This window comes from Hylaeus anthracinus, unplaced genomic scaffold (assembly GCF_026225885.1).
Source record: "Hylaeus anthracinus isolate JK02 unplaced genomic scaffold, UHH_iyHylAnth1.0_haploid 2, whole genome shotgun sequence".
Classification (NCBI taxonomy): Eukaryota; Metazoa; Arthropoda; class Insecta; order Hymenoptera; family Colletidae; genus Hylaeus; species Hylaeus anthracinus.
Window position 1 is genome coordinate 7,029,697 of NW_026534838.1, and position 20,853 is coordinate 7,050,549.

At 41.3% G+C, this 20,853-nt stretch overlaps 1 protein-coding gene across 9 annotated transcripts in view; it reads right to left on the minus strand.

Annotated features, from left to right (window-relative positions):
• Positions 1 to 114: 114 nt before the first annotated feature.
• The window catches only part of LOC128893105 (polypyrimidine tract-binding protein 2), a 265,695-nt gene continuing 244,956 nt past the window's right edge, over positions 115 to 20,853 (minus strand). For 7 of the 9 annotated variants that reach the window (XM_054153910.1, XM_054153911.1, XM_054153909.1 and 4 more), the window contains 7 exons: positions 19,230 to 19,458; positions 17,215 to 17,432; positions 14,857 to 14,890; positions 13,633 to 13,725; positions 13,328 to 13,544; positions 13,090 to 13,231; positions 115 to 12,992 (listed from right to left, as the gene is read on the minus strand). In XM_054153910.1, coding sequence (XP_054009885.1) covers positions 12,924 to 12,992; positions 13,090 to 13,231; positions 13,328 to 13,544; positions 13,633 to 13,725; positions 14,857 to 14,890; positions 17,215 to 17,432; positions 19,230 to 19,458 — 1,002 coding nt within the window. In that variant the 3' untranslated portion in view covers positions 115 to 12,923. The remainder of the gene's footprint in view (positions 12,993 to 13,089; positions 13,232 to 13,327; positions 13,545 to 13,632; positions 13,726 to 14,856; positions 14,891 to 17,214; positions 17,433 to 19,229; positions 19,459 to 20,853) is intronic. The other 2 variants (XM_054153904.1, XM_054153903.1) reach the window with 2 other exon arrangements.

Genomic DNA, 20,853 nt, shown 5'->3' on the forward strand with positions numbered 1-20,853 from the left:
ATAAACAAAACATAATTCCTTTCGTATCGGTGGTCTGTTTTGAACCAGAATGCACAAACATATTTGATAATATATGAGGATGTGGTAGAGGGGTAGTAGTTGGATACACAGAAAGAACACAAAAAACGGACAGGTTTATTTATCTTTCCATTCATTTTGTTTTTTCTTGACAAATCGGCTATATGTAATACGTATAGTTCTTTTGCCCGCTCGCTAGCAAATGATCTCGTCGTGTTCTGTTTTGTTTCTCTTTGTTTCCTTCCCTTCCTTCGACACTCGGTTTTCCCAGTGGAAAAGCGCGATAAAACCGAAACTCGCGGATACAGACAAAATACAGTGTGTCGGATAGAGCATGCTCGAAAACGTAAAAGTATATCTAAAGAGGTGGGCGTGGATGATTAAGGTTTGCTGCGTTTTACAATTTCGTATCGGTTCGAAGCTCGATGATTTCTGATCCCTTCGTGGGGCACGGTTGAATCTTTAAAAGGGGGTCGGGGGGCTGTGAGTAAACAGGAAAAAATGTCGGCGAGCATCAAGCGAGAAACTAAAGAACAGGCTTACGTATCGCAAAAATCGCAGATGGTTTACAATGAGTGGTGAGAAGTTTAAGACGCCGCCATTTTGTCGACTGGAAACTTGGACCCTTTGCGCCCTATTTTTTTGCGTTCTCAGCTTGATTATGGCATTTGTCAAGCATTAAGACTATCAGATATTCGTCATTTTATTTTGCAAACGCTTGCAAGTCCATTGCCATAGTCAGTCACTTCAAAACTTCGACCTGATAGTGTAATTTCATTCTAGACATTCCATTTTCTCACTTTCCATTCGAAATGTACAATTTAGCAACCCATTTTAAACCGATAAATTAATTAACAAACGTGTCAAACAAATTAAAAAATTTTTATCTTAATATTAATCGTGTGAGAAATTGGAGGACGTCAAAGTCGGGTCGCAAAGAGCCCCGTAAACAACAATTTGTGTTGAATCAGAAAATTCATAGATTTTTTCAAAGTCGATTTCATTTAACAATAATGACCATAAGAAATAAAAATTATCAGATCTCGAAAGGTCAATTTATTTGACAATTTCGTCGACAGAACGAGACGCCTTGGACCAGCAAGGTCGATAGGCGGAAATAGTAGCGCTATTAGTAGTAATAGTAATAGACAGATAATATAGTAGTAGAGACGATATAGTAAGAGTAATAGTGATAAGAGTTAGAGATAATATAAAGGTAAGAGATAATACGATGTACGTACTATGAGAAAGAGAGAGGAGAGAGAAAGTTGAAAAATAGAAAATGACTACTAGAGATAAGCGAAAGTACAGATCGCATGATAGAAGATGGAAAATTCGTAGGAAATTGTGTGAAAGCGAAAGGGGGGCAGAGGGGAGTAGATTAAACGATAGTAGCGCCGATCGATTAAAACAACGAGCCTAAACTAAGGTCAGCTAAAATTAAACGCTCGATTTTACAAAAGTATCGCTTGTGTGTTTCCTTTTTTCATTTTTCTTTTTATCATTATACCATTTCGTGTTCGCTCGTTCGATTATTAAAAAAACTAAGCACGAGCTCTGCTTTGAAAGTGAGTGATGGAGGAGGAGGAGGAGGGAGGGAGGGAGGAAGGGGGGGGGGGGAGAGCTTAAACCCGTCGTTTATCGGTAAAAAGTCTAGAGTTAGAAAATTAAAAAAAAAAAAAAAACAAAGAAATAATAGTAATGTATAGAGATAGTAGTAGAGAGTACGAACTAGCGAATAATTAATGATGTAAGAGTAAATAATGATTAATAATAAGTAGCTTCATTAATAGTAACGAACGGTAGTGTTAAACGGTGGCGATTAAAAGTAATAGTAATGATGATAATAATAATAATAGTAATAATAATAGCAATAGTAAATAATCGTAATAGTAAAAAAAAAAAAGAGAGAATAAAAAAAAAGTAACCGTTAAAGAATAAAGAAAAGTAGGGCGACGCAACGGCAAGCGGTACGAAGTTTACCGTAAGTCAACGCATGAATTAAATGTTCCGAGAATAATCTACGAAGAAGGTGTTGGGGGGGGGGGGGGGGGGGCGCGGAAGTAACCCTGTATCAGTTTCAGAACTCAGAGATGGGCAAGATTTATCACCTGCATACGAATTTCAAGTTTGCAAGATTTGTCATCTCGTAACGAATAATTACCCAATAGAATAAACATTGTGGTTAAAGCATTATGCGTATTATCGGCGTAAAATTTTGCCCATCCATGCCATGTCACAGAAATACAATTCCGAAGGCAATTCGTCATCTTTCTCGATCCTTGTGTCGAGTCTCGAGAAACGATCACTTCCGGGCCTGTCGCAGGGGTACACGCGTAGAATGGAACATATCCTCCGAGGGGTTTTGGCGGGGGGCTTTGTAATCGAGGTATAAAAATCGTAGATGTAAATCGTGTATAGTAAATGACGCCGTGCCGAAAGAAGACACGTGGAAGAGCGATCGGTACGTGCCCATACATCTGTGTGCGGTCGTGGTCTGTGTGTCTGTACGTGTGCGTGGCTGTGTGAGTCCGGTTTGTGATAAATGCAAACGGTGTGAGTACGCGAGCGTTGGTGTAAATGCTTCGTAGGAATCATCGGTCGACATTGAACTATACAATGATCCAACGTTGTCTATTTCGACATCAACCTATGGTCTTCGTATGTATATGTCTTCTGGACTTGGTGGCGAGAGAGATAGATTAGGCCTGCTTCAAACTTAGGCCCAATTCGATACTTTCAGAAGTCTTCTAACTCTCCAGTTTCAGATTTGGAGTTTAATTTTACTGGGGATGGCCTAACTCTTTATTGTATTTGAAAATAACTTCTCTGAGAGGTAAATTGAAGACCTTTGAGTTTTGGAATTCCACAGACAGTGTTAAAATTGTAGGAAACTGATTTTTCTAGCAGGAAATAAAGCATAGCTGGCTGGTTTATCGCTAGAAGACTTTTTAAGGGCGATCTCTTTCAACACCACAGTCAGAAATTCTTCCTTTTTCTTACAAAGATCCCTAAACAACGTACAATTCAATAACGAGCGACCATACGATGAGAAACGATTGTTCCTAGTGTCTGTCTCCATTTGTGCTTCGGTGAACGTGAATAATTACCCTTTGTTACTAATCTCCTCGCCCTCGTACCGTCCTCGTACACAACTAATCTCTAATCAAACTTACTAGAAAGAGCTTAACCGTAAAACGCTCGCTCTGACAATTGATTTCACGCTTTGTTTTTCTTGTTCCACGTACAAAAAGAAAATTGATTTGTCTTGCCGGAGGCGAGCTGATTGTGACTTGCAACGCAATTCCTGGCCCACAATTGTATTCCTTTTATATTTGTCTCTCTCATATCTGGCTTGAACTTCGATTTCCCTTACGATCAACATAAGAACTTCTTCTCAATCAACGCTGAACTTACCGATCGAACCGCCACGATCCTCTGCGCTTTCAACAAACTAGACTTTCGTCAGCATCGAAGAACGCGTGTGGAATCGCAGCTGTCGTCGGCGAGGAACGTAGGACGACTGGAAGAGAATGGGAAAGAAAGGAAATTTCCAAAACCCACCCAGTTTCCCTCGAAATAAGAAGATTGTTACGGAAAATCGTTATCACACGCGTCCCAGACGTTGCCAGAACGTCTTCGAGAAATTAGGCAGACGAGAAGACCAAAAGAAACGAAGGAGAACCTAAGAGAATGTATGAGAAAGGATGTTCGACAGCTTTTCCGACGGCTCAGGGATTCGCTTTCCTCATCAAATTATATCGATACAGAGAGTCGAGTGATTGTCGTTTAACTATACAATAGTACTCGTTTGAAAGTTCTGGAGGCTTAATTAGAAAGGGGGCTACTACACGAGTCTAAGACGCTACGTTTGTTTTCCATCATTGTTTAACCTTTTACTTCTTTGTTTACAGCTTTGCGATTTTTTTGTTTGTTTGTTTGTTTGTTTGTTTGTTTGTTTGTTAATTCATGTTTGTTCATCGACTTAACAACTACTCCTTAGATAAATCTCTACGTTTCACGCGACTTAACTCGTTACTTGTTTTCACGGATGACATCTCCGGTCGAATATCGCCTAAGGACAGTTCCTCGGCCCTGTGCATATGGGGATGAGTTTTCCTGTTTGCGATTACGCTTACGCTCGATCGGGGTATGTCAATGTTACATCGAGTCTCGAGGGGCCCCTTGCAACATCCTTTTGCACCAACCTCGGCACTGGTTAGCCTAATCCCGTCTTTTCCTCGGTATGCCAACCTTCTGTTTTCCCTTTGGCAATACATCAACGTCACAACAGCGATTATAATGATCAACTAACGAACAATAGAAGTCGAGCGAACGAGACCTGCCTTCAATAAGATATTTGAGGCTTTCGCGGTCCGGGTCATCACGGTTCATACTAACCGAGACTGCTGTTCATGTCCTTTGGGCAAAACACTCCAAACTTACAGCTAGAGGAGTTCCAGTGCTACACAGCTGGCTTCTTAAGGAGATCGAAGGACACGCTAATATTTCACTATACTTCATATCACTGATATCTCATCGTCAGTGTGTCGTTTGACCCCCTGAAGATTATTTTACCCAAGGGACACGACTCTAAAGCTTCGGTTAGTATCAACCATGAGGCCTTCCTCGTCCTGCACCTCTGACCGACAGGGAATTCGACGCCTGCCACTCGAGAATCGATGGATCCTCTGCTTGGCTGCTGAACGAGTTCCCCGTGAAGTCAGGAGGACCCTATAGCCTAACGTGGTTTTCATGGAAGAGAAAAACGGGCAAGAAGATTGCGGAGTCACTCGGTCAACAGGCACACCAATATCGAATCCTATCGATCACGTCGGATGAGATTCATTCGGAGATCCATCTTTCTCTAGGAAAAGAAAAGGGAAACGAAGCTTCTGGACAGTTCCAAAGTGTTTCTCCTGGTAACAGGGACCTAGAAACCGCGACGTCAGTTCTGTTGATATGTTGAGCTTCAAAAAGACACTAACCTAGACTCTTGGGATCTCTGGACAAACTATCTCCTGTCGATCCTCGTACAATCGAGTCATTAATTATGAAAGTGTCCATCTTCGTTTATTCGGGGATTAGAAGGTTTATAGTTCAATCAACGTTGAAGTGTAATCAAAGTCTTTAAAGCAATCAGGTGGTACGAATGATAACTCTATCGCGACCTTGCATTTACAAACGAAAGATATTTTCACGATTTTGTTTAACAATTAAGTCGACACTTTCGTAAAGAAATATTGCCTCGTTAACATTGAAACTTTTTAAGAAGATTCACGCCACTTTCATAACGAACGACTTGATTGAAATCGATTCGTAACGAATGAAGGACCCAAGAAGACATTTTGGAACTAGTCCAGCAAATTTCACCTATCCTATAAACACCATTAGGCGTCCTGCTCGTAGAGATCCTCTTTTTTAAAGGAGTCTCATCTTCACTGTGCTTGACCCTGTGTGTCTTTTAAACGCTTTCGCCACGTAGGAAAAATTAAATATTCACTTATTTCAACAACCGGCACCCGTCGATGGCCGAAGATGGCGGCTTCGGGTGCGCGTTAAAGGTATCTCTTTCTCGTCCTGCCAGCCCGAACGGATTAAATCGTCCCCCCCTTCCCTGTGAACCTTGTCTAACATCCACCACAAAGAAAAGTTTTGTTCAACGACCCTAATCGTCGCTTTTCGACCTCTGCCAAGCTGGCCTCCAGGTCGCAGAGACAATCGAAGGTCGAGTTCAGTTTAATCTCGGTTCGAACGAAGCCTAAGGCCCCGATTAGGCGAGCTGACCATCTCTAATTTCAACGATATATTTTACACGTGTATCGATAATTAATTTAAACCTTTTCCTTCCATACTATTCGCTCACTCTCACCTGGCATTCCGTCAATTCTGACGCTCTCACTCTCTGCTCCTCTCGCTTTGTTTTGTTCACCTGTCATCACCTCGGTGCCCTTTCTCTCTCGTATCTCTATCGCATATACAATATATTCGTAATAGATTAATCTTCTCTTCTAGATCATTACATAATCCGTAACGTCGGTAATCCTACACTTATCAGTTATTAATAAAATATAGATTATTGGGATACAGCCGCTGCGCACTTTTGGACACACCTGTTACAATGCGATATATCAAATATATATATATATGTATATAGGAGATATACATTGTGTGTGTGTGTGTGTGTGTGTGTGTGTGTGTGTGTTGTGTGTGTGTAGGTGTATGCGCGCGCGCCAGTATGTGTGGTTACGTGTACGTGTGTCGTTTGGTCGTGTCTGTTGTTTGTAAAGTGTGTGTTTAACGCTTGTATCGTTTACGTGTTTCGTGAACGTTTGTGCACATACACGCCTTCGTTTAGTATAGTCCCTAAATAACCTCTGTAGGCTAAGCTTCGTCTACTGCGTGGCTCGAACCAGACCCCGAATTTCCTTGGTCCGAATAGATAATTTCCATTTTGGTTTCCTCTCGCGGCAAAATTCACACGAATTCTCATACACTTTCTATTAGAATTCTTCGCATACTACTTCCCATTCTTCATAGTGGTCTCTGTGTAGCATCGATTGGTGAAAAAGGATTTTTACTCGATCGTGTTCAACGTGTCAGCAGCCCTTTCGGAGCGTTGAAAAATACTATTCGAGGCTTCTGGTTAACCTTTTTGGACTTTTTCGAGGAAGTACTTTGCACTGGAGATATTATCCTGTTAAGTTTGACGGCGTTTGATAGTTTTACAGGATTCGATAGAGCTTGATTATGTTGATTGTCACAGTTTATGTCTTCTACAGACTACGCGAAGTGTGACATGATCTGAATAACAATTTTATCCTATTAAAAAGTATCGTTAGACTCTTCGAACATTTAATTTCTGTCGACGAATTTCTATAGTTGTCTAGCAGTGACATATCCTACGTTTTGTCTTGGAATAATTTAGTACCACCATCTATATTCTGCTGTTAGGGTTTATTTCGAACTGGAGATATTTTCCCATTAAGTTTTACGGTGTTTGACAGATTTTTATGGAGCTTGATCAAGCTGATTGTCACAGTTTCTGTTTTCTACTGAGTATGTAACAGCTAAGCGAAGTGTGACATGATCCGAACAACAATTTTATCCTATTAACGAGTTTTCAAACACTTATTTTCTGTCAACAAATTTGTTTTATCGTTAACAACGACATATCCTACATTTTGCTTCGAGATATATTGTTAAAATGTACTCTGCACTGAAGATAATTTTTAATTCTATTTGATGAAGTTTGATGGTGTTTCGATATAGTTCAATGGGGTCTGATTGTCTAAGTTCATGCATCCTATATATCATATGCTCGAGCGATGCAAAATGTCATCTCAATGTTTAATTTCTGAAGTTTGAAAAGAATTGTAAATCCGTGAAATGTTCGAAATTCTTTAAATTTTGTCTCGAAGTAGTTGAACTGTACTTTCAAAAACGCTTACGATTACTCTCGCTAGAGAAGTATTCTGTAGTTCAGTCTAACGAAGTTTGACGGTGTTCGATCTTAATAGAATCTGATAAGCTGATTGTCTGTTTATGGTTTAGAGAAAATGTTGATCTTATTAATCGCTACTGTCGAATTCTCCACTATACAAACTCCTTTCGGTAAAATGTTTCGATGAAATAACCGAGAATTAAGAAAGCCTTGCGAATGGTACCTTTTTCTAAGAGGAATTCGATGCTTCCTCTGAACTTTAGCCCCGTTTCTTGTCGCAGATGTTTTTTCTCTGATACTCTGAACCGTCAGCCGAATTTGTTCCCGTTAAGAATCCATTATCCACAAAGAGTAAAATGTAAGGAGAGTCCATGGTGCGTCTGCTGGGATCTATTTAGACAACTACATTGAATGATCGAAGCGATCGAGATTTGTCACGCCATTGGTCTTTATAATATATAAAAATACGTCGTCTATAATGAGGAAGTTACGTTGAATATGCGTGTATGTATATATATATTAGAACAACTCTTCTAGAATTTCGCAAGGTGTTCAGTTGGTCTGGAGAAATTTCGGAGCCTGAATATCTGCGACACCATGTAGCGAGTGCTGGCTATCCCAACCCTCACCTCGGCCCCCCTCAACCCAGCTAGAGATATACTCGATCTAATCCGTCTACAGGGTGCCTCTTTTTTTCAGAATTTAAAAAGCTACATCTCTCGGATCCTCGCGAATCCATTCAAAATGGCGTCCCTCTATTTTCGAGGACCATTAAAAAGAAGGCAGATTTTATCTGAAATTTGAAAGAAAATGACTCTGGTCGTACTATTATTTTTTTAACAAAACACTTCGACAACGACAGGTCTTGCAGATCTCTTTACCTATATATTTTTACGTTTGTGCTTGGTGGGACTTCAGAAAGGATTTGAACGCCATTTGAAACGGAACCAAGTTGCGCAACTAACTCCGGGCACCCTGTAGATAATTTACAACCCGGTACGGCTGTCCCGTTTGATTCACCGAATTGATTTCTTAAAGCTTTTACTACTGTTCCTCGTCTAGAAATTCATATTTTCCTTCTCTTTTGGCGAAAACGGAGAAAGCCTCTTGGCAGCTCTCCCCTTTGAAAATAGACAAAGGAAGTGGAAATCATTGTCATCGCAATAAATATTAGATAGAATAGCTGTCGCAGGCGAGCTGGTACCGAGACAGATTCTCGATTCTCAGGAGGAAATGCTGTTTCTTCGTTTGTTGGATTATTTTCAAAACTTTTCCGACGTTTTAATTTTTTGTAACCCTGCTTTTTGCGCTACAGTATAATTAATAAAAATGCTGGATGAGTTCGCCAAAAGTAATTCGTAAAAAATTCGATGGAAGCATCGCACACATTTTCCTTCTGGGAATCGAACTCTGTCCAGCGCAACAGACTGTACAAAATAACGAATTCCGTGTCTCTGTATGTGCGTGTGTCGTGTAGCCGTGTACGAGTGACAATGTGTGAGCGGGAATGTGTTCTGGAAACTCTGAAGAGACCTCCAGTAAAATCAACGCAGAATGGCGACGTCAGCGACGAAATTTGGAAGTTCTGTCAGTTGAAGTAAGGTTTGCAGGCTCTTCAGGTACGCTTAGGAAACATTGTGCTGGAAATACTATTGTGCAGGAGGCCTTCGGCTGTACCTGAAGAAGTTTTCCTGAATCAGGGTTCCATGGTTTATTTGTGCATCGAAACAGCCTGTTTAATACTTGAAGAAGAGAACGTATAACTAGAAGATAAGACCTGCTGAGAACTGCACGACGATTAGAGAAGTTTAGGCTTAAGCAGACACTGAACTTCTTTCCAACTGAGGAAGATCACATTTTTCGCGATGGTTTTAAGTGAAGTTCTCGATAATGTATACTGGCTCATGAGGAAGTGTGTAAAAATGGTTGAATATCGGCAATTGTGGATCGCCTTTTCCCTGAATGTTCAATGTGGCAAGAAAGTTTATACCTAAACGATAAATGAAGAGAAGTTGCCTTATCAAATATACATATTTTTAAGAATATGTACAAGTCCATTTATAAAATACGTGAAAATATATAAACTATTTTTTAAACTAAATCGTCGTTAATCCTATGAAAAAGGGGGTTTTCGAGCTTGATTTTCTATCTTCAAAGAACGTAACGACAAGTAACCTAACTGGAAACATTGATCTTTCACTTTGTAAAGAAAGAAGTGTCTGCTTGGACATCAAAGTCGAAACAAAACATGAGAATCTAAAAGCTACTACGCGAATCATAGAAGATACTTTAAACGCAGAAGTTGACAAAGAAACGCGTATGTTTTCGTGTATACGATGTGTAGACGTGTAATTAGCGATCATCGCGCGACGGAAGCGACTCACTACGGTTCCGGTAGAATCTATAAATGCAGTCATCAGATTAAATAATGTAAATACATCGGAGATTCGAAAGACAGATCATAGATGCAAAGACTGGCCCCTTCGCTCATGCCGGCTACTCGCTACGTCTCGACTGATTGGTCGATTCCTGCTCTCCTTGGCCAGCGAGAATCAGCTCCAAGCGATCTAGAACCATCATCCAAGGATCAGGTGGCATATTTGGATCTAAAATTCAGTTTCTAAAGGGACCTCGCCTCCATTTCATCAGATTTGGAACGACTGCCTGCTTGGATCTGATATTGAGACTATAAACCAAACATCCAAGAGGTTTAGCTTCTAACAGATCGATGTAAACCGATTTAGGCCATCCAGAAGGAATTGGCGAGGAGGCTCGTGGAATCCAATCCCTAAATGACTGTCCAATCTTGAAGATCGGCGTCCGAACGATCACGAGGAACATCGCTCGCTTGACCCGTTGAGAGATTCCTTCCTAGAGTTAACGGCTAGCCTACTTTGGCACAAACAACACTGCCCGGGCCGGCACTCGCTTTTGTTAAATATATTTTTTTGTAATTTTCTGTTATTAGTTTGTTCACTTCGCCTCGGATCTCATAGTCTCTTTCTCTCTGGCTCACGCAACAACACTCGCTTAACCTTTTGTTCTCTCAGCAATCCTCTCTCGCAGCCAACCACTTCCGCTCCACTTTCACTCAGTTTCCCTCCATCTACCTTTCTACCGATCGATACGTATATTAATAAGATTTAATTGACTCCAACAGAACGTCGATTAGACAGAAATCGGCGAGCTTCCGTGGCACGTCGCGGCGCCACTCGCACATCAAACGTTCTCAGACTTGAAACTCTAAAGACCTCAAGATCCAGACGGCTACCGTCGCCGTGACGTTCACCGGAAGCCCATTCGTCACGACGATACGACACTACTGATAAATTTTCTTTCTTGACACGAGGATTTGATCATGCGACCATGTGTGGTATGTGTGTGTTTTGTGTGATGTGCGTCTCGCGCGCGAGTCTTTTGTGCTAATCAAAACTCGCATCTAATCGTTCTCTCTCCCCTTTCACTGCCCAGATAAACCTTCCCACGGGCATCTCATTTTTTTTTGTTAATATATATTTATATATATATTTATATAATATATTGACGCTCTGCGGACTATCGACTACAGTGTGTATCATAGTTTCATCATAAATTTACCTTATTATCTTACACGACACTAGCGGTTCAAACACAAAAAAACCTCCCCTATAGTCTCCTCTCTGACTGGTTAGTTCTAACGTCCGCCTTACAGGGAGGGAGGGGGGTGGGCGCTCTCTTCGCCTGTCGAAAGGAATGCTTAGAGATCAGGAACTAATCCGGCTTCCGGTAGGCCTGGTCCGTCCCCGGAAATGCTGATCCGTCTACCAGGCGTTCGAGAATCGCCGGTCGATCTGCCCCACCAATTTCCCTATACGCATGTACAAACTTGTTTGTTTTTTTTTTCCTCGTTTAATTAGCGATATGTTTAACGGTTCACTCCTCTACCGCCCTTGTCATTATACTTGTGTGGTTTGATCCTTATTATACGATTAAAGATTCTACACAATCCTAAGCACCTATCAGCTAAGAAACCTGCGTCTGAACGTGTGTTTCTGTTCGTGTCCGTTCGAGTCCACGTTTGTGTCTGTTTGAGTGTGTACGTTTGCGTGTGATTAATACTTATCGTCGAGCATACAAATTATAAAAATACCACCTGCAACGACGTACGATAGCGCACGATCCCGCCACGTGGCCAGTCGACAGAGGCCAATCGGAATCGACGAGGATCTAGCTCGATCGTTCAGCCGTCGAAAATACTGAAGGTACACCTTACAAAACAAAGAAAGGATCGGTTGGCCCACGAAGAAGCACCGGCTGCCACGCGTGGCGGAACTGACTTCGACTATCGCCTCCATCCCACCTACCCAATCGATCGTTCGGTAAAGATATAATCTTTCTCTTCATCTTTGAGCGAAGATACGATTGGTTGAGGGCAAAGGGTGCGAACGCTGAGGGTCCCGTTGACGTAGCCTTAACAATTAATCTTAGACCGTTAAGCCGTTCGGTTTCGCGCGGCCCCCTAGGGCTCGACGCTCAAGTAACAAAGGAAACTCGTGGCTGACGCGAGGATCTGATCATAGTCATCATCGGGTAGCTCTAAACGCGCGCTACTTTCAATCTAGCTCGCTTCTTACCTGGCTTTGTCCTCTGACTGCGCATGTCGCGTTTGCGTTGACAATCTCTTACAAGCTAACCAAAGACGCGTGCTTCTTTGATGGATCGAACGGATGTCTCGGATCCGTTTAACTTTAAAAACCCTTAACACTTTACTCAGTTTGAAGGCGTCGCCCCGCCGTCAGCGGCTGGCGTTACGCTTGTAAAATATATAATATATATATTTATATATATAATATACCTTATGCTTTAAAGATCAACTCTGCGCGAGAGTCCCTCTTCGTACCCATTTTATAATCCTAGTCTCTCCTTTCTCCGTTGAAAATGCTTCGTTCGCTTACCGCGGGAGGTACCGGGACCTCTCCTCTCTCTTTCTCTCTGAGCGGTTCTGGCGTTGACTCGACGCGAGCCAACGCCGTTTTCTCAATTTACTTTCAAGAGACTCAACCCTCGCTTTCATCGTGGTTCCTCGTTCGCAGCCCTAATCCTGTTTTGAGTTTCACGTGGCCGTAAACTCTAGCGTCTGACGAATGCGAAAAGATAAAATGTAGAAACGGATGTGTGGCATCCTCTCGGAAAGACCGAGAAGTACTTTGTCCTTGCCTCCGAGTCGAGATCTCGGTGACAGAATGTTGGTACGCATGTGCTCCTTGATGCGAGGGACAGGCGGTCGTTTACCATCGTGCTGCACCGTTTTGGAGCCAAGGAAGGCTCAAAGGTGGCCAGTCAATGGCGTTGCAGCCCTTCTAGGACGACCGACCCATTAGGCCCATCGCACGGACCATCAGCCATACTCTGAGCCGGGTGACCAAAAGGGGACTAGGGCATAGGACTGGTACCACTGCCGATCGTTTGATTGTGACTCTTGTTAGATGTTGCTCTTGGAGAATGATACTCTCAAGTGATTGGATTCGCTCAGCTGGTAGTTGTGCATTTTCTGGAACAATTAAAGTGAAAGATGATGGTTAGACGCTATTCGAGAATGTCTAGAAGGATCTAGTTATCGATCAAACTGGAACATATGTGACACTTACGATCAAAGCAGCGACTGCGTCATCCATGCTAGGCATCTGTATGAGGGCCATTTTTCTGTCTTTTGGGAAGAACTTGAAAGCTTTCACGGTGAAGCCATTCTTAATAAAAGCTTCCCTAATTTCCTCTTCGGTTACGGTAGCACTGAAAACACCAAACAGTACGTCAACGTCAACATCAGCTTTCAGAAACTCAGCGTAGACGTTGTGAATCAAATAGGGCTTTTCAGGCTTCGCTTACGGAATATTTGATAAATGCAAGGTGGAGCTCGGTGGGTAGATGTTCTGGTAATTCTTTGAGCCTGGTTTCTTGAATCGGTGAAGAGCACTGTTGGTGTAATCCTTCGTCAAACCAGCATCTGGCTGACCCTCCTTCGGCAACTGAACCGTCTGATGCTTGCTCAGCATCACTTTGATTTGCTTTCCAAATACTCTCAATTTGTCCATGTGTGTCAGTGCTGTTACACAGAGAGCGTTATTAAAAACATGTTTCAATATAAAGAAATCCTATAAACAAAGAGAAATACAAAAATGTTCATTGATTACCTAAATGAGCCTGATGCGGTTCGGCCATCTGAATCAGTGCCGAGTCCTTCTTGTTGTAAAGAATCTTCACACGTTGTACATCCCCGTAAACGCCTACATGCACAACACGCAAATATTACTTTAATATGCCCGCTTAGCCCGAAGAAACAGGCTTTTAATAATGGCGGCATCTAGGGATTATCGATGATGAACGGGACAATCAATTTGGTCGATCGAGATCGGGGTACGACCGGACTAAGACTTGGGACATGCAACGAGGTGATCGGTTCAGCTACTTCAAACGCTCTCGAACGCTGTCAAACGTCACCATAAGTTCACTTTCTTCAACGTTTTTGCTTTTTCTCGATCAAGAATACATTCAATTTAGTTAGCTAAAATTCCTTCATATATTCTTCGAATCTTTCGGAGCTGAGATTTGAAAGCAAGCATACTCTATAGCGTATACAAAGACGCTCAAAGAATTAAAGAAGACGAATAAATAATTTGGGGTAGCTGAACCGTTCGCCTAACCGAGAGGTGAGCTCCTATGGAATTACGTAAAATAAGCGAAAGCTTCTGTAATATTAAGGTGTCTGGAACTGATATTAATAAAATATAAACGAATTTAGAAGAGATGCTTGGAAATAGAGAACATGAAAAAAAATGTGTCATTGATGACTGATGATCGTGGCATGGATGAAACGTGATGGATTTGCGAATGAAACAGTTGTAGTAATAAAATAAGTTGAAATCACGAAAATAACGGAAAATTAAAAACGTTAAACAAGAATACAAGAAATGAACGAAACACAAAATATCCTCTCTATTATATTATATATACGTGAAGAGGAGAGTGATAATGATCGAGTTATCTCTACAAAAAAAAAAAAAAATAAAAAAATAAAAAGAAAACAGTTCACAACGAATATAAGAAACAAATTCTTTTGTTGCGATATGATAACGCCGAAAGTTACGATAGCGATTTAGAGATTATACTCTGTACGTGTTTCGATATATGTATTAGTGTGTGGCATTCATCCAACATATGATTTAAAAAAAAAAAATATGGCAATTTCATTTCGCCATTCTCTTCACTCTCCAAAAAATGGCTTACAAACACGTAGAAGAACGTGTCGCTGTTTCAGCGTGATGTGTATAGTGTTTCGAACGGTGTAAGTGTGCCGCGCGTGTAAATATAATAATTAATAATGTAATATAATTAATAATATAAATGTAGAGACGTACCAAACAGGGTAAAGAGAGCGTCAGGCGTGACCATCTACACAGAGAACAGACAGAGTCCAGTCAGTAGTCAGCGAGTATAATAGGATTCAATGTATAGTGTTGGCACGCGCACAAGTTTCATGATTCTATTTTTTTTAGGGGCTTTCCAGACCTTTCGCTGCAGAAATATAAATAGTTAAAGTTTGCTGGTGGGATTCAAAAGGAACTTAAAAGCTCTGAACACTAGAATTATAACTTGAAAAATGTTGGTTTCCAACAAACATTTACAGACATGCAAAATTGCGATAGAATATTAATTGCGATAGAATATTAATGATAATTACTGTAAATAAAATTGAACGATCCTTTCGAGTGAAGCTCGAATCAAAATGAGACCAAAGTATCACTTGGTACAAAAACAGATACTCGCTAAAAATTTTCTTATCAGCATTCGAAATAGAGATACTATCGATCAATTGAAATTGAATTGTCTTTAATAGTAATTGAACATGTGTGTGTGGTGAAGAAACAAAGGAATTCGAAAATACAGATTCTCTATGATATATATATATACGCTGATAGCGCATGGGGTTTACAAATACACCGACGTAAATATATGTCAGCAACAGCGAAAGAGCTGGAATTCGCTTTTCCGGTCGATTTTCCTTCAGTTGTCAGCCCTCCGCAATCGTGAGTGGAGAAAACAGGTAGAGAAACAGAGACAGAGTTACAGAGAGACGTAGAGAAGCAGAGAAACAGCGGGACCTTCTCGTCAATATGAATCCCTCGTGGTTTTGTCGTCCCTCCAAACGTAGGAATGATTTCGCGGTGGGAGGGGAGGTTAACAAAAAAACAAAACAAGAAAAAAAAAATACATAGTACACTCGATCGTCTGCTCGCCAGAGGAAAAAGACACTGTTGAAGCTTGTGCGCGCGGCGCAACGATAGTAGTACACATAGTTATAGTACAGTAGTGACAATAGTTGCAGCTGCGAGGTGTGACGTCGACACACAGTTTCATAGTGAGGCGCCTTTCGTTTCAGTTTCTTCACTTGAATAAATTAAAATAAAATTATTTCATTTAATTTATTGTTTTACTTTCCAGAACGTTATACAAAATGAAAGCGAAAGAAATTAATAAATAAATAAGTATTCCTTCTCGATATAAACTGAGCTGATCTACTTCAGAAATAATACTACCAGAAAAAGGGATACCGAATAACTTTTACAGCAGATTTTGTAACATATGCTCCAATTGAAATTTAGTTTTGTAAACGAAAGCCGCCTCGGTGGAGATAACGTCGTAGCCGACATTGCTACGTATCACTCAGAACAGAGAATGGTGACGTTCGATTTCTATGTGTGTGTTTCGAAAATGAGAGGGTATCGAGGGTTCGGGGGTGTAGGTGGTAAGATATAAAGGGTTGGTGACATAAACAGGGGCGCATACGCATCGAAACTTCGATTTTCCTGGTTGCCGAAGGGGGCGCTCGCTCGATACCACCAATTGCAAACGGGAGAAATGAAACTCAGGTATTTTTCCACGAGAACAACGTCGTGTTCGCTCTATCCGTTGTTCTCGAGTCGATGGTGGAAAGATGTGTAGTACAGAAATAAAAAATAAAAAAAATATAGCGTATCGAGGACACTGTTCGGCAAGGGAAGCTCGAGTCGAGGGATGGAGAGACTGCAAGGAATGCCTACGTAGCACTACGTTGTAATCACATCGTTGTATTTGCATAACTCTTGTTGTATAGGTACGTACCTAAGCCAGTTTCGTGTACATAGGCGGACACCGAGAGAAATGGCAGAATCTTTTTACATGGCTAATAATGCGCGTGATTATAATAATTGGAACACGATATAAAATATTGAATATCATATTGAAAAGCAATGATAATTGATTAGAAATTGCTCTAGAATATTATAGAAATTATTGTATATAATTCATACGTCGATCAAATTTTAAAGACCATTTCCCTCAGTGTGAAATGAAGATTAGCCTAATCAAAAGTGCACAGTTCGTCGATAGTACAGATATTGTCTATAGTTATTGGTTCGTATCGACGTTCTGCACGCTTTAATGGATGATTAAAGACACGAAGAAATCTAGAAGAAATTTGTAAACCTTTTTACAAACTCTCCTGCAGAATGAAGAATATATTCTACTCCCTTTTCCTTATAAATAAAAACCCGTTTCAGATTCTTCTCAAAAATGAAAATCAATATTTTGCAAAGCAGAGCAACGATCCAAATTGTTTCGACAATTTATTCCCATCTCTTAATTTTGCTTCGTGTCTCCATCTTGGAACTACACATGTCCTCGACATGCTAGTATAGCAACGACCTATCGAACGCTACCAATCGGAAGCCACTTACCTCTTCGTTCAGGTTGCTGACGAGCAACACCGCTGAGGTTTGCGCATTGGTTGGCACGCGCATTCCAAGTCCTGCCGCACCGAGAGGAAATCCACCAAGGCCAGCTAGCCCCCCAGCAGGTGGTACCCCGTTGTAGGGACCCGCCAAGGGCGAAGGTAGCCCATGCATGGCCGCAAAGGGCGTGGGCAGCACACCCGGTGCCCCTGCAATGGACTCTACTTCAGGAAATTTACAAGGTAGCGTTAGCAACGTTTGTAAACAATAAATAACAAAGTGCTCATTGATAAACAAAAATCACTGGTATTGTACTATGTTAAAGGGCTGGACGTCGTTACTCTTGATACGAGAGATAGCGAATTTGTCAAAATTAAAACTGAGTGCTCCTCGGCTACCAAATTATTTCATCTCTCGAATATATGAGACAAATCTTTTAATTTTGGAACTGTGTTGATCTTGCATCCTAGTTTAATTTCAACGCTGGAAAAGCTCGCTCGCTGGCATGCAAAGAAATTTCATTCGTCTGAAGTTGGGCCGCAGAAAGAATCGAGTCTGGAGCCTCCCACTGCTCACTTTAATTAATTCACTTGCAGTTTAAAGAAGTTAGAGAATTCAGGGAAACGATCGAAATTATTTTTCTTGGGTACTGAGACTTGTACAATTCTTTAATTTCTAGTTCTAGCGTTAACGATGTTGAAGTAGGAGAGAATCGAAGAATGAGAGTAAGAACGAACGATGAACGACTAGGAGAAAATCGAAACGGGCGGTTGCATCGACCGATGTGGTATCGCGTTCTCTCGTTGCGGTGCAATTAATTAATTTACCCGAGGAAATAATACCGTCTGACCGCACGCAATTCGATTCTGCTCGAAAATGGAGCTGAAAACGAGCGGCAAATTGGAGGGAAACACGCCGGCTCGCTCAGACACGGAATAACAATTTATCATAACGCCCGAATGACAGAAACGGGTCGCCATTCCTATTAATATAATTAATTCTAATGGACTGAACGGTCGGAAATCGCACGGCTAATTGATCAATCGATTTTCCGAGCCCATCGATCCCGCAATGGCTACTGACTCCATGAAAATCCACTGGTAAAATGTAATGGCGTCGTTCACTGCGTCTTGTGTGAATTTCATAGACTTTAGTTTCAGTTCGCACCAGACTATTCAATTGGCATTCTATCGTAACTAGACATTGAAATTATTCAAGAAAGATAGGAGCTTATTTCGACTAGTTAATTTATTTCATACTCTGAATTACTCAAAAATTAATTAATAGTGGATTTCCCGCGTAACAATCAAATGAAAAATAGCGGAGAATTCTAAGACTGTGAACGAGTCACGATTAAAAACCGACATGCAAGGATAGATTAAAAAGTGCTTTTCTCTCTCAATCTAAAAAAAAGAAACAACGAGGAAAAGAAAAAAAAAAGAAACATTTTAAAAAGCAAACCGAGAGTAGCCCCCGGGGGCTGATGCGCGCAGAATAATGGAAACACACAGGATAACAGTGGTCGAGCGAAAATCCGGTGGAATTCAATTTTCATAATGAAAAAAACAGGCACGCTCCGGCAATTTCCTGTTAAACTCACGGGTCTCAGTTACGGAACTTGCCGGAAATTTAATTTCATAGATACTTTGCCGGCTCGAGACAGTTGCTTCTTCATTATTGTATTCTACGCTATTATTACCGAGTCCGCGTAATCAGGGTGTTAATTGAATTCTATCTTAACGATGTTATCGTCTTAGCCATCCGATGAACGGGGAAGAGGTGTCGCGGGGGTGTTAAAAGTTGCAAATTTGCGAATAGTTACTCTTCGAGGGAGCCGTATCGCGAAATCGACGAGGTAACTTGAGAATTTGTAGGACGCCAATTTTTTAGACCCATGGGAAAGCTTAAAATTGTATTCAACTGGTAATAGAATTATTTCGTAACTTAACGGCTGCTCGAGGCATCGATCTCTATGTCTCGAATGAATGGCAGTTTTATCGTGTAAATTGTATCACACTAACCTGGTATTCTAGCGCGCGGCTGTGATCCGGCGCCCATCAGTAATTGTGGAAGAAGCTCACCACCGAGAGCAAGGGATGCAGCGTCCAAATTCGCATCGCCACTGGGGAGGGTGGGGTTGGTATAATCCCTCGACTTGTCATTATTGAACTTGACGTTCAAGTTTTGCATCTTGCTGTAGTCGATACGTAACGTGCAGCAGGAGTTGTAGATGTTCTGGCCCTCCAACGACTGGAACACAGCAAAAAGAAAGAGAATTGTAATTGAACGCAATCGAATCTAAAATATTTGTTGCTGTTCCAGCTCACAAACTATAATAAAAATCCAAGGGAGAAATCATATTTCCGTCGATAGCAATAGTTCCATCTGTCGCGCTCTCATTCTACGTCAACCTAATTAATTAATCACCCGTTCAATCATCCCCGCCAGGCGACACATGTTATATCATACAATGGCAAAGCAAGGGGATGGACCAACGTATGTCCAGAGGTGGCTCTTTCGATGCCGCTCTATTTGATCTCCATTAATAACAACGACTGCCAACGTGCCTAATGCAGTTGTAACGACGCAGCCAGGCTGGAAAGACGCGGTCTAATTACGTATGCACGTCCAAGCACGGAGGCACACACACTTGAAACACGTCCACGTAAACCTAGCCGCGTGTTTGACCTGCGTATGCACAACTTGGTTTGCATTGTTGCAACATGAACTGTGTGTACGCGCTCAGCTTCGACTGTATCTATCCGTCGGCCATTTACATGGGCTAATGAATTTCATACATAATTACCGACCGACCAACGTACAGGTGGCCAGTGGCGGTGCCTGTAGGTTAAGGCTACCTTCAGGCCAGTTATACAATTTTCCCCGCGTATCGGCAGTGCCAAATGGACCCTGAAATGCCGCGAATGAATCCTGAACTGGAAGGAGAATTTTACGTTCTAGCACCTAGATGAATCCAGAAACCATCTTGAATTGTTGTGTTTCAGGAAAGTAATATTACAACTTTGCTGCTATTTTTTTATAACTTTTGTCCTCCAATTAATTCACATAATTGAGGTCCTATTGTAAAATGAATAGGAGTGGATATTTTCCAAGTGAAACTCAACTACGAATCAATGTTCGCTGCAAATCTAGGACATGCATGTTACGCGTAAACATGTTACAGAGTTCCTTTATCTGATTTCCAATTTAATTTTCCACGACTATTTCCCAAATTTCAGTTGAAATATTCACGGACTACGGGGACTGTTTGTTAACGTCCGTTAATTTCTGAGAAAAAAATTTCCGCGGAACGTTGTAATTATGAACGGTCGCTTTACAGAAAGCGTCCGGTTAATTAATTGCTTACGCGGAAAGTCGGGAACCGCTGAGACTGGAATAATTTTAAACTGATTACTCGGGCGTAAGGGAAATCGGGCTTGAAAATTAAAAATCCGTTAGAGACGCGTGCAACGGTGTAGTCGTGCATAATCCGCGATGCAATATCCCTTTTTTTCATCAGTCAGTCAAAACGACAAAGTACAGTTCGCTGACGTACAAAGAATACCTAATCTGGGTTAACAAAGTGCTCTGGGTATCTGCGATTAAATTATTTTAATATCGTTCCCATCCCTAGCCAAGTTGCGT